The following is a 24,619-nucleotide window of genomic DNA, read 5'->3' as shown; positions in this document are numbered from 1 at the left end:
TGCAGGTTCACAGTGCATAGCATGTGAGCTTGATATTAATTTTGTAAAGGAAACTTTTTTTCTGCTCTGTTCACTCAAAAGTTTGCTTCTTTGGAGAGATTCTCTTGTATTTCTATTGATTTAACATACCAAGTATATGGAGTTACATAGTTCGTGTTATTCATAAATATCCATTCAAAATGATGGCAGAGGAATTTTATTACAGAACTTTGCTTAATTTTGATTTAACTTCCAGTGCCATGAAATTTACTCTGACGCTCAAACTCAAGAAAGATTTTCTTCTAAATGTTGAAATAATCTTCTTGAGAAATTGTAAGAGTTTGCGTACTCAAAGCTTGGTTGTACTAGTTCCTTCTGTCGATCCGGTAATTTTTAGAAATAAGAAACTCATGGGCTATTATGCGTAATAGGCATTTTAAAAATCTATCAAGCCATTTTCAAAATAAACAAAACGAGCTTGCTTTTTGAGAAGAAGGAGGAAGCTGCGGAAAGAAGGGAAAATACTATCCTAGATTTTTAGTATAAATACTACAAACTTCGTACCGGAACATGATGAAGTGCCCCTTAGTGTTGCCCCCCTTCCACCCCGAAGTAGATCACCTAATGATCTTTCCGGAAAGCTACGAATTGAGCTTCCTCACATCTTCATTATTGAAAGCCGGCTGAAGAGACATCTATCGATGCAGCCTAGCGATATAGTGTCCTCTGAAGTTCGTCGTTAGAACACCCCTCATAGTCACAATGTCAACTGATAGAGATTGCTACCGTTGGATTAAAGAATTTTCGTCAGGCAGGATGAGCTTTCGCCCTGCAACTCTTCTTGATTCAAGAGTTCTACTGCAATACCATCGGGAGGGGTCATCAAAGACCGAAAATCGATATCTCATACCGTGCAGTTTCTAGTCCTGTTACAAGCTTTCAGACAAATAAAAAATATTTTTGAAAAATATTCGTAGAGCGAAAGAACAATTACGGCTACTTTACCGACTCATTACCGATTAAAACCGATACAGCCAGATTTAAAATTTTGAGGATTGAAAATAATCAATTTGAAGCAAAGCGCTTGAGATATAGATCGTCTAGAGAAGTCATGGAAGTACCCTGTTGATTAAAAAGTGTCTCTAATTCAGTCTCTTATGGTGCTCAGGTCCAAATGACTCCTGACAGCCGAATAATTGCAACCGCTTGGAATGATCGTAAATACCAAAAATTCAGGATCTTCTTGATACCTGCGCAACCTGTCCTTTTTAGGGTGTCAGATAGCCGATGAAACAACACTTCAAACCCACATGTCATCAACTGTATGAGCTGATTTCGGACCGCGGCGCTGCTGTGTTATAGGCTCTAACATGCATACATAAAGGCAAAACCAACAGTATACCTAGCTTGCATACTATCGATGTACTCAGTCTGAATAAAACCAATATTTTATCTTAGCTCAGATAGTTTCCGATTCCTTATAACAACCGACCCTTTAACCGATCTCCGGGAACAGTCCGGCCACCAGATATCCCGCCCAGTCATTGAAACTTTGGAACAAAGTCACACTTTGGATGTACAGAACATAGTTAATCCGAGAGAAACCCTCTCAACACAGGCCTACAAGCTAGAAGACCTAGTCCAAATTGAATGTATCCGTGGTTGACATAAAGAAAGCCTCGCTGCACACGGTATGAATGAAACTCGGAACCACTCTACAACGTGATACCATTTTTGTTTTTAATAAAATTTGATAACGCTCTTATTCTGATAAAATTCGCTATATATATGAATATGATTCGCTCATATTCTGATAAAATTTTACAAATCCAAAGTATAAAGTTTTTGTTTATGTCAGCTGGCACCCGTCAGCTTTTTAGATGCCGAGAGAAATCCACTCGCACACCCGGCAGATTCAAATCCTTTTTTAATTACAGTGGGACCTCGATAGAGTCAACCCCCGATAGAGTCAATCTCCAATAGAGTCAACAGCTATTTTTTTTACTCTACGGACTCCGATAGAGTCAACTTGGACCCAATTTGACTCCGATAGGGTCAGGTTTTCCATTATTATTGAACTAATAACATTTTATGACTTTTTCGAAATTAAAATCAATGTTTTGTTGTATCAATGTTACGTTTTTAACACAAGAAAAATAATATTATGACAAAATTCGTATATTAACCGTGTAATCAATTTTCGACAAAATAATTTTCTATTCGTGATTTTAAGCATTTTGACCGATTGAAAGTTCTCTTGTCTTAAGATTTTTTGATTAAGCCCTATGATCCCGTATGACGTGTTTTCCTGTAATCACAAAAAAACCATTCTTGTGTGGAAGGGAAGGGGCAGGGAGGAAATGAGGGTCACAATATAATGCCCAGGTTAACTTAATACGGGGTCATCTGAAGACTCCCATTAGATATCTCTCACCATTTAGCGCTAATTTTTCAGAACAAAAAAATGAGAAAAATTGGTTTTATTGCTCTTTTTGTGAAGTTTAAAGCCATAGTTATGTCATAACGAAAATAACAACTATCAATCTCTTCTTTCATACAATAAAAGTTTAAAACAAATGCTAATTAATAACGTTAATTGCATCAGAATTTTCAACGATTAAATATCTGCCGGAGCTCTTTTAAAAAAGAGTGATAAAAGAAATCTTTAAGACACCATTCCCTTGTCTTAACAACGTGGATGGACTTCAATATTATCACATGGATAGTAATTTTCACTTAAGATACTTACAAATACAGTAGAGTTCCTCAAATTTGAACGTTTGGGGGGTATAAATGAGATTTCTCATGCCTCAAATTTGAACAATATTTTCAAAAACGTAACGGAATTCATATAAAATTCACTTTTTCTAAATTAAGGAAAATACTTTTAAAGAATTTTATCAATTTAATTTGTTGTTAAATAGGCAAAATTTGTTAAGAAAATTGATATAATACGACAATATTGAGGAAACACCAGAGAAAAATAGTTCTAATTCAGACTTCATACAAAATTTCTTTTACATAACCTCATATTTTACATTTTGAGTGCAACCGTCGTTCAAATTTGAGGAATTCAAATTTAAGGAACTCCACTGTAATAGAAACATTCTGTAAAATCATTCCTTAATCTTCAATTTTTGCCCAAAAATATAACCTTTTTGGACCAGAGGTTGTAGAATTTATGGGTTAATTAAATAAAATATTCTACTATCGTGTTAAATTTATCAATTATCTAGTACAAATATAAAATAATATCCCTTTATATCAAAATTTCATATTTTAATTGATTTTTTCGGACTCCGATAGAGTAACCGAATCCAATGGAGTCAACAGGCCTGGAAATAATTAGTTGACTCTGTCGAGGTCCCACTGTACTTCTTTATAATACGAAGTACTTGCAGCACGTACTCAAGAATCTGCGGGGTGTGCGAGTGGATTTCTCTCGGCCACTAAAGAGCTAACGGGTGCAAGTACGATTTCAATAATTTACCTTCAGGTCTGCCACTCACGATTCGCTTTGTGTTGGCTGATCAACGCTATCCCGGAGATTTATCGTGCGATCAGCGCGATAATGGAGAATGATTATGCGATCAGTGTGATCTTGGAGAGTGACCGGCACGATCACTGCTATCTTGGCGATTGTGAGTGTCATACGGCCGAGCTGCCACTCACAGTTCACACTCTAGCTGTACTTATTCACCATAATTCTTAAGGAGTAAACAGGTCTGCCACTCACGGTTCGCATTGGGTGCCGATCAGCGCGATCGCGGAGACATATCGCGCAATCAGTGCGATCTTGGAGACTGATTGTGCGATCAACGCGATCTTGGAGAGTGATCGGCGCGATCACTGCGATCCTAGAGATTGTGAGTGGCATACTGCCGAGTTGTCACTCACAGTTCACCCTCTGGCTGTAATTATTCACCCCCTGACAATTCCTGAAGCTTTTACTCAAGCTAATTTGATAATTTTGTGTTTTCCTTGCAAAGGCCATTGTGATCAAACGAAGAATGATATAGGCCAAATTTAAGAAAATATGGTCCTACGACTTGCTTAGAGAATTTTATAACATAAGTAATAAAGAGAAGAGAATGATTTTTGGGCTACAATACGTTCAAAAGCTCTCTTAATCACATAAAGAGCCAGGGGGGGTGACATTAGCTCTGAAAAATGCAACCAGTTTCAGTGTAAATTTTTCCTGTTTTCGTACACATTTTACGAGATATCTCCGAAACTACGTATGTTGCCAATTTGGGGTTTTCGGTTGTCCATTCCATATTAAATTGGCTTTTATTTTGTATTTGTATTTTTTACGAATTCATTCCACAATGACAGAAAACACAGAATAAACTTAAAAGTTTTTTCGGCACGCTAGAAACATACGGGAAACAAAGGAAACGTAATGCCCCTGTACTGTAAAGAGCCTTAAACTACCTTTTTGCTTCTTGGGATTCCACAAGGAACTTAGCTTAAAGAAACCTTCTTTCTTCCAAAAGGTAAATAGGAAAAGCAATAACCTTTAACTCCTCATAAAATTTTTGACTAGGTATTTTCAAAATGATAACCATAATTAAAATGAACATTTATTGCGTTTACAATGCTGTGGTATTTTTTAAATATTATTTTCATTTGTAGTTATGCAATAATTACATTGTTTATGACAGAATCATCAGAATCAGAATTTATGGGGGAAACCTTGAAAAATCTCTGTTTGAGTCTATAACCAAGTATTGGTACTAAAATGCAATTAATTTGTAAATGACTGTCAATTTACAACCGCTTCATTACCAAATGGGAATCTCATAAAACAAGCACAATAGTCCATTGTAGCATAAATAACCTCTTTGATTTCCAAGTCAATAAGCCCATAAAATACGCCACTGAGAGGCCTAGGCTTTTCGCGAAAATTAGATATGTGTTGCGTTATGTTGGAAGAAAATTGAAAAAGGGAAATAATTTTCGAAACACTGCATTCTGTACTTTTCTATTCGCTTTTCAATTTTCCCATCACGGTGAATTTTCCTTGTCTTTTCACCCTGGCAAAATAATAAACCGACAGGTGAGAATTTCCAATACATCAACCTTGAATTTGTGTCAATCTTATTTAGATATATTCTTAGAATTAGACTGAGAATTCACAATGGAATTCCTTTTGTCACATTTCCCTCAAGTAAAAAGAACATATCGATGTACTTTTTTTTTGTTCTTTTACATGGTAGTTTTTTTTTCAATTCAATGTATTTTCCATGTATCATGTTTTTCATGCTATTGCCAATTTCCTTCGTGTCGAACATGAAGTGAATGCTATAGAAGGGGTTCACATGGAGAAAATTGTACCTTGATGCAATTGTTTGTGATTACCATTCTTCTATCGGGTGTGCTATCCGTTCTATCCTATGAATATCAGTGAATAAATTATAAACAGGACGAATTTTTGAGTTTAAAGCAAAAGAATTTTAGGGCAATGAGTTCATGGTGTAATAAATTGTCTTTGGTTTATTTAAACCGAACGTTTTAAAATCATTTTGCATAGGAAATCCGCCCATTACTTATCCCAGGATGTTACTTGCAAACTAGGCCTTAAATGCTTTTTAGCATAAGAAGATCACAAAAATCCCCTGGAATATTTAAAACGAGCTGTACAGAAAAAAAAAGAATTTGTGAAATGTCATCTTTGTGTGAGGAAGTAGAGCGATTTGCAGTGAGAGCTTTTAATTGCCACCCACTTGAACTTTTACTTTGTCGTCATTCATGGCAAAGTTTGGTAGAGCTTCAGCCCTGAAAGTCACTGAGGGTAAGGATTTTTTTTCTGCCCTGACTGTGTAGAGAGTCTCTGTCTGAATTGAGAGGAGACGAGATGATGATGATGTCCTCATTTTGATGCTGAATAGGCAGATTTCTAATTACAGATAAAAATGGTATGTGTGGAAGTTTACAAGAGTGAATGGATGGTTTTTTTTGTTCAGGCCACAAGAAATTTTTTTTTCAGAGGAAAATGCGCAAAAAGAGAGTAACATTTCCCCAAGTCTAAAAAAGACTCTTCTTTTTAGCCCAATTCATACGGGTGTTTAGCATGTTGGTAGAAACATAAGACATTGTGAAACAATATAAATTGTAACTTTGACTCTAATAAGAATTTCTTAGTCAACAAAAAACGATGTTCCCATGCAGAAATACCAGCAATTTTAGCTGAAGAGAATAAATAGCAAATGAAAGTAGCAAGTTTTCATTAATCTTGCGAATCCTTTCTTTCTTTTCTGGGGTCTGTTTCTGTTGATTCAATATCTCCCGTGTGTATCTCCTAAATAGGATGTTACACGGATAATCATCAAAGTCCCACACATTTGCCATCCAACCCACATGAATTACCATCACGTGAGAGATTTATTTTGAACCTTCTCGAGTACACCGCCAAGATTGTGCGAGTTGGGGTGAACCAAGGGGAAGATATTTAACCATTTTGGTGTACCTCCAACTAAGATTTCTTCTATAAATCTAATTATTGTCACATGATAGTGGAACGTTTGAAATACTTGGTGTTGGTATTATTAAATGTTTAACAAACGATAAAAAAAACCTACAATTTATATTTTTTTAAGTTAGGGGGATTCTATAATAATATGACAATGTCATATGACAAACTCACGTAGTACAGTATTTTTAGTACAGTAGAGCCTCGCTATAGGCCATATTTGGTTCCAGGTTTGACACTTGGGTCGCACTATAGTCCATGTCATTTTTTTTAAATTTATCAACGACTTTTAGTATTGAAATTGCTCGACGGCTTCCACTTTCTTTGCGATTGTGGTACTTGTCCTCGCTCTCTTCATTATGGATCACAATTATCACAACTACTCAATAAAGTTTGCCAAAAATATTAAAATAATTATGACAACATTGCACGTCGCGTACTAAAAAAACATAACCTAAATTAAAATCAGTGTTTTGAAATCAACGGCCGATAAATTGTGGACTATAGATTGATGGCCTATGGTGGGGTTCTACTGCAAGAGCATGATTTGCATAAATGGCAGTTGACTTCAAGTATCGTACTCTCTTCAAATATCGTACACATAAGTTCCCTCTTCCGTCAGTCTCTAACCGAAAAATTTCAAATTGAGTCCTGTAGGGGTATTCTGTAGCGATATGACAATGTCATATGACAAATTTTCGTTGTAAATTTGGATGCAAGACAATATTAAGGCCCCATTGAGTATGGAATGACCATTACAAGCTTTTAGTAACTGATATTAATCTGATTTCAATTAATTGTTCCGTATTTACCAGATAAAAAATTTTAAATTTGTCATATGACATTGTCATACTGTTCCAGAATTCCCCTATAGGACTCATTGCGTGAAGATGGAAGTAGAGAATGGGTTAGAATTAACTAGTGCTCTTCTAAATCCTTGAAACCCCATCAGGAATGCATAAAAATATGATATTTATGAATAAGTATCAAATATCTAGAAAAATTGTGAGTCTAAAAAATGCCAAAAATTACATTTTGGGGGAACGTATGGTAACTTTTTGTTGAATATTATAGTCGCCAGATACAAATTCAATTAAATATTAAATAAAACCTTGAACCCATGGTTTAAGGTGTGCATTTTTATAGATCTAACAGGACGAATTCCTCTAATTTAGAAGTCCTTCCTGACCGAAAAATGTTGAAAATTTAGTGGTCTCAGAAAGGCAAAGCCATAATCAATGATAATAGCGACTGGATCCGCTAATGATAAAGTCAAGGGGTGAATAAGTGGCTCTAAAAGTGAACCGTGACCGGCGATCGGCAAAATTGTGCTGATCTGGAACCGAATATCGACTGATCGCTTCAAATTTGGTAGGAAATCGACAGATCGGCATGTTAATTAGCAAAGATCGGTAAATCGGCTCTATCAGTTCGCTCTTATGAAGTATAGCGTTCGTTTAAACTCTTATAACATCATAAATTTCATACAGACAGCTGGTAAATTTTAATGTACGGTACTTGAAACACTGATTTTTCCGTGGAAATTCTGCGAAAATTCTGTAGAATTAGCAGACCGGCACAAATTGTGCACACAAAATTGTGCAGATCGGCACAATTTTTACAAAAGGTCGGCAGATCGGCACTAGAATGAACCGTGAGCGGCACAGTTATCTACCCCTTGGATAAAGTATTATGGTTCTCAAGGGGTATGACATATCAATGTATTTAAAAATAAAGAATAAATTATTTTTTCAACACATTACTTCGGTCACGATCTTACTACACATACACAGTCTTGAAAATTCAGCAGCAGGACAACAATAAAGCCCAGTGATGGCATTTCCCAATATTTAAGCACTTTCTTTTATTTTCCTCTTCCACTTTCAGGTCACATGCTCATAGAGCTTCCCCATAGCAAAATTCCGCGGAAATTCCAGTGGAAAACTAGCGTCCAAATTGCAATAATCCGCGGAATTTGACGCTAAAATTCCAGGAAGTTTTCCATAGAATTTGGAGTCGGAAATTCCATTGGAATCATAGCTCTCCATGGATTTTCAAGTACGATCCACTGGAATTCCAGCGCTAAATTCCGCAGAGCTCCGCGAAACATTTTTATGGAAACTCACACGGGAATCGTTCGCGGGATAAGCTGGAGAAATCATATGGAAAATTCCACTATCTTTCCACAGGCTTTCCCATAGTTTTTTCCACAATTTTTCTCGAATGACAAGCAAATAAAATGGTGTTGTGACAACATGGATAATTTGTTTCCAAACCTTCCGCAAACATTTTTAGTGATTCCTGTGCCAAAAATAATAGAATTATTTGTGCGACACTCCGTTTCGTGTAGATAATAGTCAACTGATTACATTAAATAGGTTGCCAACCTAAAATAACGGCGTTATCACACTTGCACATTAAAATTTTAATGTGATTCACATTAATTGTCGCTTGTGAGCATCCAAATATGTTATTTGTGGCTTTGAGTCACTTAATATTTGGTGTTTTTCTATTTATTGATAAAGAAATGGACTCGGACTGCAAAAATAAGTTTAAATTTACCAAAAGCATAAATATTTTTCACATTAAAAAATTAAAGAGAAAATCACATTAATTTTTCGCATTAATGCTATAAATCAATTTATATCAAATTTTGCGGGCCAAGTGTACCTTTTTATCAACAAATAGATCAAATTTTGAATATAAAATGATTCAAACACACAAATTACACATTTGGACTCTCACCAGCGACAATTAATATGAATCATATTAAAATTTTAATGTGCAAGTGTGATAACACAGTAAGACTATTTTTAATTTAATGTGTATTTTAGGAAAAAATATTATTTTTGTAAAGTAGTTTTTTTATTATCTAAAGTGGTAATTCGCTATCACTGATTTAGTAAAAAATATTAAAATCTTCGTGATATTTGCTATTTGTTTAATATTCGGAAATAAAAGCATGAGGTGCATGTGACAAAGTCATTTTTCCTTCATTTTATTTAAGTGGAAAAATCCACATAAAATCCACGAACATTTCCAAGGAAGTATTACACAGAAAGAATTCTCTATTAATCCATGAAATTTTCCCTAGAATATATTATGGAGAATTCCCATGGAATTTTTCAAAGAAACTTACTGGAAAATTCCGAGGATTTTTTCGCTTGTTGTTCCGATTCCGCTTTCTTTTGCTATGGGGTTATCAACAATTATTACTGCGGTTGCTATGATTTCTCCGGATGATTAACGATCCTTTTCTTACCCGTCGACATTATTTTACTGCACAAAGAACCAAATTTTCACAAACATAATTTGTCCGATATTTCTAAATTTCTAAACTTTGACATATGTCAAAGGCTTTTGACACCTGTCAAAAAATCTTTCAAAATTAGTTTTTTTTAATAAAACTACTTATCAGATTCAAATAATCACTCACTTAGATTCACTTATCACCTGTTTTGTTTTTTTTTTGTTTTTGTTTACTTGTGGTGTACACATTAGCTTTTGACTTGTATGCACCTTGCTGTGTCCTGGAATTTCTCACAGAATTGATCTGTGAAGCCATCTAAAGTAGGTACAGAGGAAAATATCACTGCAATTTTCTATTTGCAGACCACACATAGATGAATATTTAATGTGGTTCTTTTTGTGTTTAAGGGTGTCAAATAACATCTAGAAATATGAAAAGAGAGACCACCACAATTTCTACCCAGCCACAACCCACAGTTGGCTCTAATTTTAGACGCTTGAGGATTAAATGCTGAATGACGCTTTTCCGTGAATAAATCGTTTGTCATTATTTCATAGAGCAATCGATAGACTGTCCAACGAAGCCATGGAACTTCCATTGACACGGACTGTGCTTTTGCTCTCCCATTGAGGCTTTTTTGGTTAGTTTTTTTTTTGCTAAGCAAAAAGCTACACAAAAAGAAAATCAAATGGGCGGAAGTGAAGTCAGGGGATTGGAGTTTCCGCAGGTGGAGCAATTTGTGGCGACTAAACGGAAGACTAACCAATTGCTGAGAAATGAATATGTCTTCTTTTCTGACCATAATTCCATTACCACTTTTACCATTCTTGTGCTGTCTAATGAAATTTGTACAAAAGCAACATGTTTACCCCCCGAAAAAACGGGTGAATCACTAACTTTTCCGCACCATAAATATCATTATTGTATTACATGATAACTTTTGTCCAAGGGAATCCATCACCTGAAATTGGTGTTTTGACGATTGTCAAATTGATTTCCCAAAATGGATTTTTCGACAAATTTGCCGAATCATTTGAAAAGAAATTGCCCAATATATTTTATAGGGCTATTCACCTTCATTTTGCGTAACTGGGAAATGCGTCATTGGATGAGCCAATTTGATTACAGATTTATTGTTATAGCCAGGAAAAGCAAAAACACTCAATTTCACCTTCTACTCAGGTTCAAATACAACACGAAATGGAAAATTTTGATTTTTCCAGCGCAAAAAAAAAATAAAAACAATTTTACTGATAGTGGTTTTGTGTTCGTTTTCCGGCCTTTTGGTGACACTTTTATTGATTTCTCATATGACCCATTGAATAATTCTGCACAAAAGGGATTGCATCAAATGCATGAAATGTATTAGTGCATTGAAGCAGAAACTAAGAAATAATTAACAATAAATTGCAATGAGAATATTCAATAGTTTTTGGAAAATTTTCAAGTAGATCGGATAGATTCACCCGGCGGTTTAACATTTTTTTTAAACCAATTTAAATAAAATCAAATTCACCCGTCTGTCAGAAACCAAAATGTAAATTTTTCCCAAAAATTGTATGCATCATTAATGTGCTTTAAGTGTTTAAAAAAAAACATGTATAATATTTTCTCTCTGATGTGAAAAATGTAAATGACTGTTGAATGTACAGTGGAATTTTAGTAAAGCTTTAAGAATTATTCAACCACAAATTTAGCACCCATCCAAATGTCCCAATTGATATTTAAACACTCACCTCTATTGCATTTGATAACACAACACTATGAAGCCCTGTTCTAGATTATACCATTTCAATGTTTTAAGCACCCACATTTCAAGTAGTCCCTATGCGATTTAATGCATGTCGATTGTGACCATTTGTGTAAATCTGTGCAATGTATGGATGTTACCTATGTTAATTGGCAGTTGGATGTATTGGATGGTTCTCAAACAGAACCCATTTAAAATTGCATTATTCACCAACATATATAATGCAATAAAATATTTTTAAAAAATACAAAAATTGTATTTGAGCCAAGCTGCTGAGTTATCGATCAAGCCATATTTTCATATTTTGTTTGTGTTTATTTATCTGCAAAAAGCATTTTTTACAGAATGTCTAATAAAATTTTATACTCATAAACAATAACTTGTATTATGATGCCATTCCAATGAAAAATGAACATGTTTTCTTAACACTTTACTGTTCTCAAGTGCTTCTACTTAATCGACTTATCTCCGTATTGGTTCCTGTCATGACAGTTTAGTGGTTTTAGAAATCGGCGACGACAGGGGAAATCAGTAGAGACAAGAACCAACATAGAAAAGTCGATAATGCAGAACTACTTAAGAACAGCACAGTGCTAAAAGCCAAATAATTTTTCAGGGAAACCCTTTCTCCTGAATATATATTTTTTTAAGTATATGACTGCACTCATGTGCCTGCTTAATTGACTTTTCTTTGTATTGGTTCCTGTCACGACTGTTTAGTGGTTTCGAACACAATGACGACAATGACAGTCTAGGCCATAGGTGTGCAAGAACTGTTTCAAACCTAATAAACGTCAAAATAAGTTTGTTTAGGTAACGTTTCGAACATTTACGTACAAGTTTCATTTGACGTTTGTTCGGTTTCATCCGGTTCTTGCACACCTCTGGTCTAGGCAGAACCAACACAGAAAAGTCGATAATGCAGAAGCATTTATGAACGGTTAAGATCTTGAAAAAGCGTATTATTTTTCATTGGAATAGCACCATTAATTAAGCATTATCCACAAGTAAATTAGAGTTCGAATATTAGAATACTTTCAAACTGTACCCAACCACCAAATATTATAAAAAAAGAAAACAAAAATATTTTATTAAATCTTAATTGAACTTGGATACAATGCTTTAATAAAAGCAATACGAATAAAAAGATATTTTTGTGGTTTAGTAGTTCAGTGGGAAAACCCAAATTACATAACAAACCATTTGACAGTAGCATTTTGTTGTTTATGTAAGTTTTTTTTTAAGTGTAAGCCATAAACCAAAAGAAGAGAAACAATTAAATTTGTTTTGTCTCTATATTCATTAAAACGTGTTAGTTGTTCCATCATTTAAGAGAATTTTGTAATTTAGTCAGGAATTGTTTTATTCCATTGTAGCTTCAATTTTATTACAGTAGCTATGATGATTTTGTAAAGATATGAGAGATTCAGGGCTTACTTAATGCCTCTTACAGACTTGGAGATAAGACAAACGAGAGAATATTACATATATGTTGTTTTTATAGCAAAAAGCGTAATAAATTATGAAGATCTAAAAAAGTATTTGCAATTAATCGCTGTCTTACGTTACGACAATATTGGTTTGAAAAGAGCTTTAGGTTTTACAAAAAAAAAATCTAAGTAGTTTTGTAGAGAAAAAAAAAGTCTAATAGATCCTAAAAAGTCAGCTGTTATGTAAAGCTGTTTTAGCTTCTGTTTTAAAATTGAGTAAGCTTTTCCTTAACTCAATTGGGCTGTTTTAAAGCGTTATCAGGGGAACAAAATTTAGTCTTGAACTATTTCAACATGTATTCTAGAATAGGCCTTCTGTTTTAAAACCGTCCATTAAAGGTTTAAGAAAAAGTAGCTGGTTTAAAAAAGATCACCAGGGTATGAATTCTGAGATGGTGAGTTTTTCACGTGAGAAATTCACGGCTCTGAGATCACCTTTAGTAAACATTTTGTCAAGCTTTCGTAAGAACTTTCATGTGAATTCTTAGATGCTGTAAGTGTTTCACGTGACACTTTTTGTGAAAGCTTCACCAAACACTTACAGGAAACGATCTAAAAACCGTGAATTTCTCACGTGAAAAACTCACGCATCTGAGAATTCATACCCAGGCATCATATTGGGTAAAATCCCGAACGCCGAAATTCCGAAAAAGTCAAAATTCCGTACGTCAAAATTTCGAAAAGCCAAAATCTCGAATGGGTCGAAATCCTGAATAGCTAAAATCCGGAATGAGCCAAAATCCTGAAAGCAAAAATCACGAAAAGACCATAATCCTAAAACGGTCAGAATTCCGAAAGCCAAAATCACGAAAGCAAAATTAAAAAAAAAACAATATCTTGAAAAACCAAAATCATAAAATTATTCTACACATCGTCCTTCATATATAAATTCGTCCGTTTCAGGACTTTGACCAATCGAGATTTTGGCTTTCGAGATTTCGCCTTTCGAATTTTTGACTTTACTGGATTTTGACTTTTCGCGATTTTGGGTTTTCGAGATTATGGATTTTCAGGATTTCGATCCATTTGGAATTTTGTCTCTTTGGTATTTTGGCTTTTCGGGATTTTTGTGTTCGGAATTTTAACCAGCACCGTGTTAGTCTAGACTTTGAAAAAGTGGTATTTAATTTTGTAATGAAAAAAAATTGTTTAACTGAACCTAGCTTAAACAATCTTCAGATACGTCCATAAAGCTAAAATTCTACAGTTTCTTAAAAAGTTAGATTTTCGGGAAACTTACTGACTTAGGATTATATAGTAATGGCAGTTTATCAAAAAAAATCGAAAAGTCACTTTAATAATTCGGAAAATCAAGATCTTTTTAGATCTAATTAAGCCTTTAGTCTGAAAATTACTTTAGACACTGTCTCAATTTACTTTAACCTAAGTCCTACATCAAGCTAGTTTAATAGTCAGATTTTAGAATTATAAACAGTCAGGGTTGTGTAATGCTTTAAGACTCATTAGTTGAACCGTTCTGGTTTTAAAATTATAATGAAAGTATAGAGTCTTGGAGCATTACGATATTTATGGTTTTAAGTTAGTAATCTCTTCAGTAAAGACTATAGAATATTATCCGGTTTGATAAGGAATCCGTATTAATTGCAACTCTGCCTAAAATTTTAGAACAGAAATCGGACTTAGGCTGATCTCTTTAGCCTCAAAAATTTGGCGGAAATTGAAATTTATAAAATGGACTTCGATTGATGATCCTAAGCCATAATAGTATGATAAATTTGGGATAAATCTTTTCTGCCAAGTTTTGCAGACTATCTTCTGGGATGTTACAATACAGATTAAGGTTTTGAAACTGCAGCATAAAAGATTCTTAGGCTAGAATTTTAACTCAGTCGAAGGTTTCAAAGTCTTAAATAACAAGTAATTTTATAGGTTTTCCAAAATATAGTGGATCACTGTTAAATCCTAAATCAGATTTAGTTGTACTATGCATATATTTTGTTTAGGTCGTTTACGATCAAGTGCATAAGGATGGAAATATACCAGACCTAGATAAGCTCAACGAGCTGGGGACCTAGGGGTGGAGGTGAGACCAAAAGACCAGAATTTTCCAAAAATCTTTGATGGTAAAAAAATAGAGATATTTAACCGTATGGCTAAGCTTTACTTTTCAAGCTCGTATAAGGTTGAGTCAGGGGCCTATCGACATTTCATTTTTTCATACGTTTTTGCATAGAGGCACTGAAGACTATTCGCAAGTTTTTTCCTAAAGAGGATTGACTTATCAGTCTGATATATTACGAAATTGTGCATAAAAAGCTATCTAAAAATACATATTTCATATTGCTCGCCGAAATAATACAAGAACTACGAGCAAATTAGTTTAAGTCGCGGTGCAATATTTGCAACATTTTTACAAGGAAAACTGAAAAATTGCATCACTTTTTATTAGGCTTGATGGGCCCCTGGTTGAGTCATATGGCTTTACTTCTTTCATTTCTTACAAAACAAGTTTCAAAGGGTATTTTTGATTAGGATCGGATATAAAGGGCAAGTAATCCATTAGATTTTAAAGAATCAGTGAACCTGTTTGTAATTCAAGATCTTCGGAAACTGGGCTAAACTAGCAATCTAAAAGCTGTGTAATGTTTAAATAACTTATTTTCCAAAGGTTTGTAATTAATACACATCAAAAAACACTGCATTTTAAGAGTCTGAAGGATTAACTCTCTTTATTTCGCTATACGAAATCAAATTTTTTTCAAGGATCTAAAGTCGGATTGATAAACTGAAGATCGTTTCAATCCTACTTAGGGATCCGTATCAATCTAGTCTGACCAGAAGTTTAATCAAGGATATTATGATAATTACTAAATGTTCTCTACATTTAAAATTTAGAGACATGATAAAATCCTGTGGCAGCCAAAATCCCGAAAGCCAAAATCCCGAACGCCCAAAATCCCGGAAAGGTCAAAATCCCGAAAGCCAAAATCCCGAACGCCAAAATCCCGAAAAGGCCAAAATCCCGAAAGCTAAAATCCGGAAAGCAAAAATCCCGAATGTTCAAAATCCTGAAAGGGATGAAATTATATGGGGCAAAATGTTTAGAATAATTTTCCAAGACACAGAAGATTTCCCTTTGCATCCAGAAAGCGCGGGTGCAATCGTGGAAGTAACTATAACACTTTTAAGTATTCGGGATTTTGACTTTTGGGATTTTGGCGTTCAGGATTTTGACTTTCGGGATTTTGTCTTTCGGGATTTTGCCTTTCAGGATTTTGGCTTTCGGGATTTTAACCGGGATCCGGAAATGAAGTCTAACCATTATTTCGAATATAATTACGCTAAGCCGTCTCTCAGCTAATCCTCAAGTTTATCAAGGCTCTAATAGGGGAAGGCTTTCAGGCTTCATCTGGCTGCGAACACTTCATTTTTTTCCATATTCATTTAATGAATCCTGACAGGCTTCCCCTAGAAGATTTTATCGGGTCCCAGTTAAAATCCCGAAAGCGGAAATCCCGAAAGCCGAAATCCCGAACAAGTTGATTAGAGCCATGACCGCCATGACAGACTTGAGGATTAGCTGAGAGACAGCTTAGCGTAATTATATTCGAAATAATGGTTAGACTTCTTTTCCATCATTTTCGACTAAGTTGTCTCTCGGCTTAAGTCGTCAGTGTGTCTAGGGCATTATAGCCTTGAGTTTCAAAATTAGTCGCTTTAAGCTTTGCTTCAGAAAGCTCTCCCCCAATGAAATATGTAAGATCGAAAGCTCAGTAGTTTGGCTGATGTATGAGTGAATAAGGCTTTGAATGAAAGAGTGGAGCATCACTTTCCTCCCCCATTTGCAGAGGGTGAAACAGGGACACATCATGAGACTCGTCTACGAAGCGACGCATGAAAGCTTTGCACTACCTACAATTGGTGAACTGAGCCAGTTCGTGTCGCTGTCCTCGCTCCCACGTTGGGGTCATCACACTTCTCAGTTGCATTTACATCGACCGGCAGATTATTCTGGGCTGGTGGATCAGCCACGTCACAAATTGAGCCCCTTCCCTCATGTCCAACACATCAATAATCGCCTTATTCTGTGGTAAAGATCTTCCGCTAAATTATTATTTCCGTTTCTAATGTCCTTTTGTCCTCAATACCTCATTATTGTTTCCTTGGAATTATTTTTTTTCTTCTTTGTACTTTATAATTATTATAATGAAGTTTATCCAGTTTGTGTGCTTGTCTCTTAAGTTTGTCACTCCTCAATTTGTCATTCTATGATTTGTCCTAAATTGACTTGCAAGGTGATTTCGTCATAATTACATGTTAATTGAGAATTATCTCTTGTACAACTACACACCTGCAAATCAGCGAGATGAGCTCCCATTTCGTTTGGTATTTGCATAAATTCTCATATATCACTTGCTCTCGTGAATCAACCTTCATTCACTGATTCGTGTCAGATGATTAATTTTTAATTCTACACTAATTTATGGATATATACTTTTTTTTCTCATTCAACTACAGAAACCTTCATGTCTCACTACATTTGTTTTTTATTTCGAATATTTCCGCATTTAATTCAGATGGGAGAGAAAAATCATCAAAAACAGAACTCATCTTGGGGCGCTTCATAAGATTTTACGATTTCTCTAACTTGTTCTCAATCCGTTATGGACTTTTGCAATGTTTTATCTATATGATAAAATCAATTCTATCGTTATTTGTGGAGCGCTGTCTAAATTTTTATTGCCAATTACAGATTTATTCGAAAAATGTGAGATAAATTAAAATTATTGACGTAGAAATAAGCTACTCCCACGAAGTTTTTTCTTTCAAGCACAGAAAATAAAAGTTTTATTACAATGTAATTATAAATTTTTAGGAAGCTTTCATTTAAAAGTCATTTAAAAGTTTCATTTAAAAGTTCAGTTAAAAATTTGCACATCCCACAATTTTTATTTTGTTACATCATTAAATCAATATTTATTACCGCAGTTGTTAATTAAATTCCTGAATCGATGATATTATTTTTAGTGTGCGCAAAAAATGTGTCAACCACTGACTCACGATTAAATTGATACACAACACAACATTCATGAATTTAGATCAAACTCAATATTTTATTCGGTTTTATTGATTTTGCTATTTTTTACTGGAGAATTTTATGTCAATTTGTCTAGAAACACGTGTTACTTAAAATGAGAAACAATCTCAATTCTTTATTCTAGGCTACGTTAACAATTTATTTGTCGGGTTCCTCTTCAATTTTCTGCCGTTTCGATCTTAACAGAAAACACATTTTTGTTACGTAAACATATGATCGATATTTTTGGGTGAATGAACGAGATCTAATTCTAGATGTATCACTAACAAACATTGTAGAGTCGAAGGGGCACCTCTTTGACAGGGAATCTTTATTGACACTTTTGTCGAAATTTTAAAATTAATTTAATGAATCTAATGAAATGTGAGTAATATACCATTTCTTCTGTAATGCATCTATCCCTGTAAAGAGAGATGTTGAAATTTCATATCCCAAATGGTACAGAGTAGGATATCATTAGGTTCTGACACGAGTTCTTAAAGTGTCAAATGGTATTCCTTTCACGCTGTGTATTCCAATGAGCAACTTACATTTCATTTTTTCAAATTTTGTTTATTTAATCTGCTTTTCGAGACATTTTGCAATTTAATTATAGCTTTAAAATGCTACAAAACTAATAGTATTATAAGTTTTTTTGTTAAATGTTTTTTTGCTTATACCTCTCATTTTAATTAACAAGTCCTGATTATATAATAATTGAGGAATATTAGTATTTAAGTGCCTACAAGTTCTTAATTTAAAATGTTTCGAATGTTATCAATGACTTAAAATTGCGTTTTTAATCATTTGCTTTGCATTTATTTATCGATAAATTAGTGAACTTTATTACTATATGATTATATCTATTTTATTTATAATTTTTACAACTTTTAAAAAAATATTGCTTCACTAGATTATCATTATGAAACATTAAAAAAATTCTTAAAGTATTTTGCTTATTATAAAGTGGGCTAAACCAAGCATGATTTTGTCCTTTTTATCCTTAATTTTCCGCTATTCAAACAAAACGTGTGTGATTAAAATAAAAGAATCTTCTTATAGTGTTTTATTATTCTCAGCTAATAAATATGCATATCTAATCATCTTATTGTATAAGCTTAATACTTAATTGAAGTAGGGTAAGTGTGCCAAATTCCGGCCAGCTTGCAATTTCGGCCACCTTTTTTGTTCCTCGAATTTCCACGAATTTTTAGTTTTTACATACTCTAGAGATTATACAATGCAAAAGAATAACAACAAATGTAGCTTCGACAAACGAGATGACGTGAAAAAGGCATTGCAAGAATTCCTGAAGGGCAAGGAACTATGAGAATGAAGATGGCCGAAATAGGGCACCAAAGCTATGTCTACATTTTTATTCATTTTAAAATGTATTAAGAATGATTTTAGAGTAAATAAGGACGATAAACTGTCTACAAGGTTCCAAGCAACACTCCTTAAGTAGAAGGAGTAAAAAAATCAATTTCTATTAAAGATATTACAATTCAAACTTGAGACTTTGGCGCTTGCATGCAACTATTCCGAAATTTGGCACATTTACCCTATACAGTAAAATAAAAAAAAAACAGTTCTCAACAACTTTTAATAAAAGTTGGTGAAAAATTTTAAATAAACCTTAAAAGAATTTATTTTAGCTAGTAATACGATTTATAGGCATTAGTCTGTAAAGTAGATAAGCTTTTTCGACAGTTTGATAGATAATACTGAAAGTTAAGAAAAAATAATTTAAAAGCATATTTCTAGAGAAGGCAGGATAATTATTAATTTTACCTTCATCAAATATATTTCAGTATATTAAAAGAAAAAAATAAATAAGAGAACTGTGCTGAATTTCGGACAGATGGTAATATCGGACAGTCTTTTTCTTTTCTAAAATTTCATAAGTTTTAACCTTTTTTCAGTATCCAGAGATTATAAAATTCCTAAGTAACGAAAAGAGGTTCCCTAATCTGTACGGAGGAGATGCTATTAAAAAAAATCCCTAGAAGAATTCCGAAAGGATAAAGAATTTCGTGTAAATTGATGTCCGATATTGCAAACATGGCAATTATCTATATTTTATTCAATTTTAAAGTGATTATGAATAATTACACTGAAAAGAAAGACGATACAAATTTCTCTTTGAGGTGTTCGAAGGAATATTCTTGAATAAAAGTAACTAAACACTTTATTTTATATTAAAAACAGGCAAAAACATTTGTAGTCAGTAAAATGCCAGTACTCAGTAAAAAAAAAGAAAGTTAAATTGACCAGAAATCACTTTAAACCATATTTGATGTCAAAATGTTTTATAACTAGTAAATTTTCACATTTATCATCAATATTTCACTATTTTCAGGTCTTAAAACGTATTAAGGGAAGGTGGGGCTACATTGAGCAGTGGGGTTACATTGCTATACAATTTTTTGGACATTTCTAAAGGAAACTAGATTTACAGTTACAGCATTATGTTTTTATTTACAAATTTTTAAAGTATTCACTATATTTAGTTTTAGAGCAGAATCACATTGACAGTAAAATGCTCGCCGTAGCCTCACCGTATTTCGTTAATTTACGTATTTCCATTGCAATTCTTACGCAAATTTTCCATTACCGTATTACCTTATCTCTCGGTGGCACTAGGTGAAAGTAATATAAGAAAATTAAAGAAATGAAACGAAAATTCGATAAAAGGTGAGCAAAAAAACTGTATGATTAATTTCTCGTACAATTTTTTTTTGCTCACAGTTTATCGAATTTTCGTTTTATTTTATCAATTTTCTTATATTATTTTCATCTAGTACCACCGAGTATGAGATAAGGTAATACGGTAATGGAAAATTTGCGTAAGAATTGCAATGAAAATGCGTAAGTGTTTTCTTCGACATAAATGGTTCTGGATGACCATGGTTTATCCATAGCAGATTAAGTATACCAGATTCTAAAAGCTAATGAACCAAGCTTTCCAACAATAGTTCACCCATCCAATTATGTTCATCAGGAGCTGAGATATACCACTCCAAACTTTAGACCTCTTCTACTGACAGAATATATGAGCTCATCTAATATATTGTATATCCATTTTGAGCTCATTTCGCCTCTTCATCGCTCAACCTTTTAAAAAAACATTCAATCAGTGATTTAAATCAAAATTCGATGGCTGGGTCGTCTAAAGTTAGTTTTTACTCTAAAAAGTCATAAAAAACAATTTTTTCTTATCCCTCATTTTTGAACTGCTAATCCTTAAAATCTTCCATCTTGGATCTGTCTTCCGATTATGTTAAACCATTCTACGGTTTGTTTCTTAATCGATTTCAATTGCGAAGTCTTAAAATACAAAACATCTATTTCGGTCATAATAGGTTATGAAACGGTAAACAACCTGTAATTAATCTATGTTTCTTATATCTTTGTTCATGGATTTGATACCAAACTAGAGGCCAAACAATACAAGATACAGACTTTCAGTATTCGTTAACCCCACCCTTGCTTTAGTAGTAATCTTATTGATATGATTTTGTCTTTCTTCTAATCCCTTCTCTAACCCACGAAAATAATATTCTTTTGAAGTTCATTTCAAAAACTTTTAGTTTTAAATTAAAATTATAGTTACCGATTTATATTATGTATGGGTTTACGTAACTAACCAAGACTAAAAATCGGCTTTATTTTATATTTTGACAAGATAATAAGAAATATTTTCTAAAATTCTTATTTTTTAGATTTTAAAAATTCAGCCATTGGCACTTCACTGAGAGAAATCCGAAAAAGTTAAAATAACATTCCGGAAATATTAATTTTACCCTGCATTATTGATCCGAAATCAGTGTAAATATTACCCTTTTTAGGTGTATTAGGGGTTAAATTAACCCTTTTCATGTTAATTTTACCCTTAAAAAGGTGTTAAATTAACATTAAAAAATGTTGATACATTTTTACACCTAAAAAGTGTTAAAGTTACGAGGAAAAAAAGTTAATCGCACCCTTTTTTTTTCCTCAGTGTTGATTCTTGAGACAGTTTTCTGTTAAAACTTACTGTATGGTAGTCATGAATATTCAGAGTAGATACATTTTAAGTAAAAACTAAATATCTCCTATTAGCAGATGAGTAAAAATCGTATTTGAACGAAACATTTTTTTTACTTAATCACAAATTCTTTTACAAGATGAAACATGACTTAGAATACCTCGAAGAATGTAATTTTTTGTATAACATTTTCCCAAAAAGACGTTTTTTTAAATCTTTGTTCAAGTACGAGTTTAACTCGTCTACAAATAGGAAATACTTACTTTTTAGACTTCAGATGAGTGTATTCTGAGTAATCGTTACTTATCGTGAAGTAAGTTTTTTTTTCGAAAAAGGCTCTTCGAAAACTTTGGTCATTATCATTACTCACATAACTCCCTAAGGAAAGAATTTGTACATTAGAATTCATAAGTTGCTAAACTGTCCAAATCAATCTCAATATCTCAATTTTAATGCATTTTATTAAAACAACTGTAATGGTTTTTAATGCACAGAACTGCAATTGCCGTCAATGCGAAAAGTGACGGAGATTTTGTTTTAGTTTTATCGCAAATAAATTGTTTTGCGTGAAAATATCTAGAATAAAAACCAGATAAGAGCATCTTGAGGAAATACGATTTGCACGTTGGCGGGAATTAACAAATGCACTATCTCAACCGCGAGATGTGCAACGTTTAAGTACTGATAAAGAATGAGTCATTGCATTGGATGAAGCCTTGCAATCAATGGGAAAAGGTGCTTCAGACGAAAGTTTTTTGTTTCATTTTCCATTTTCACCTCTCACAAAAACCTGAAGTTTTTCCTTATTTTTCATACCCTGACTGTTTCAGTTATCATTTGACTGTTGGAATGGGTGGATTGGTCTAATGTGCATTGTGTTTTCCTGTCTAAAAGGGATGGTGATATTTCTCTGCTGAAAGTTGATGCCATCACAAATACAACAGACGAGACTCTGACAGAGCGCAATTCAATTTCTGATCGAATTCTAAACCGAGCTGGACCTGAGCTCCGGGAAGCTGTGCAGAAAGACATTAAATTGTGCCGTACGGGCGAGGTGCGTCTCACAAAGGGGTACAATTTACCGGCTAAGTACGTCATTCACACGGTGGGACCCATTTATAGTGACAAGTACAAAACTGCAGCTGAAAATACTCTCCATCTCTGCTACAGGTGAGTCCCAAATCAACTGTGAAGAGATAGTTTTTTCTTCTGTGCGAGATTCTCAAGGTGAATCAATTATCGTTTTGTAAATTTTAAAGTTCGACTCTTTTAGTTTATTTTTCCGCGAACTTGAATATTTCTGGATACGAAAGCGGTTTTTTGATTGATTTGTCTAAATTTGAATTTCATGGGTATTTCCTCAACAAATTTAGAGAGAGCTGGGGCACATTCGTACAATGAATTGGAAAATGGAACTTGATATTACTATTAGTTCTCAATTGATTTATATTGTAATACCTCGAACTCTAATCGATTGACAAAAAATATATAATGAGCAAAAATTTAGGAGAAAGTGTGCTCAATTTTCAAAGAAATCCACCTAATCAGTTAATCAGAAGTATCAAATACATCATTTATCCTTGAACTTGATTTTTTAGACGTAAGTCTGATTCTGATCAGGTTAATCTGATAAACTTGAATTATTTAGCATAGATTATAGCTTCCATAATTGATGGGAAGAATCTTGAAAATCAGACATTTTTACATTTAACTAAACCAAAAAATAGAAGTTAAGGGAAGGCTTTCTGGGTAAGCACACTCTGGCTTCGAACACTTCACAATTTTTTCCTTTAATGAACGTGACTAACTTTTTTCCATTCACCTATTTCCTGAAAAAAAAAGTCAGATCTATTAAAACAATATTGGAAAAATATAAAGTGTTCGAAGCTAGAGTGTGTGTATGTGCGAAGCTTGAAAGTCTCCCCCCAGGACTATTTTCTTTTAAATTATGAATTGATCAACAAAATTAATCACTCAAGGATCGAAAACGTGTATAAAATACTTGGTTTTTCCAACTTTAGCGCCCCTAGCGTTACTTCAAGAAACTTTTAATGTAGGGGAAAGTGGAGTACCTTTGAAATAGGGCAGCTTTAAAATTAAAAATTAAAAGCGTCGTCTTTTTTTTAACAAAAGACATTTTGAATAACAAAAATAAATTCTGAAGTTAGTTCTAGTTCCAATTGTACATCAAACAGCTGAAACCTGTAGCAGGGGTTAGATCCTTATTTGCAACTCCACTGACTATTTCCCTACAACATTTATAGCTCCACCACTTTATAATTGTTATTGTGGTAGTATTTTTTTTTCTTAGAGGACTTGGACCTCGCTATTCTGAAGTTGGCTAATTGAATAACAAAATTATAATATAATTTGGGTTTCTGTTATTCAATCCTCGTAAACTTGACTGACAAATTGTATACAGTAATTCTATATAAAACTATAGGAAAATTTTGATTTTTACTTACCATTTGCAGGTGTGTACTGCAGAAGGTTTGAAAATTACCCTGTAAAAAAATGATAAATATTATTTTCAATATTTTAGTCAGATTTCTCTGTTCCTTTAATTTTTGTATTAAAAAAAACTGTGACAAAGAAAGATGCTATAATTTCTTG

General features: G+C 33.5%; 1 protein-coding gene across 3 annotated transcripts in view; it reads left to right on the top strand.

Moving 5' to 3' along the window:
- LOC129804844 (protein GDAP2 homolog) overlaps positions 1 to 24,619 on the top strand; it is an 80,576-nt gene that overhangs the window by 11,633 nt on the left and 44,324 nt on the right. For 2 of the 3 annotated variants that reach the window (XM_055852499.1, XM_055852498.1), the window contains exons 1-2: positions 16,757 to 16,992; positions 22,901 to 23,176. The exons of the other annotated variant lie outside the window; for it this stretch is intronic. In XM_055852499.1, the coding sequence (XP_055708474.1) occupies positions 16,772 to 16,992; positions 22,901 to 23,176 (497 nt within the window). In that variant the 5' untranslated portion in view covers positions 16,757 to 16,771. Of the gene's footprint in view, positions 1 to 16,756; positions 16,993 to 22,900; positions 23,177 to 24,619 lie in introns of those variants that run through there. 3 annotated transcript variants of the gene reach the window in all.

Source organism: Phlebotomus papatasi, chromosome 2 (assembly GCF_024763615.1).
Source record: "Phlebotomus papatasi isolate M1 chromosome 2, Ppap_2.1, whole genome shotgun sequence".
NCBI lineage: Eukaryota > Metazoa > Arthropoda > Insecta > Diptera > Psychodidae > Phlebotomus > Phlebotomus papatasi.
This window is presented reverse-complemented; position numbering and strand designations above follow the sequence as displayed.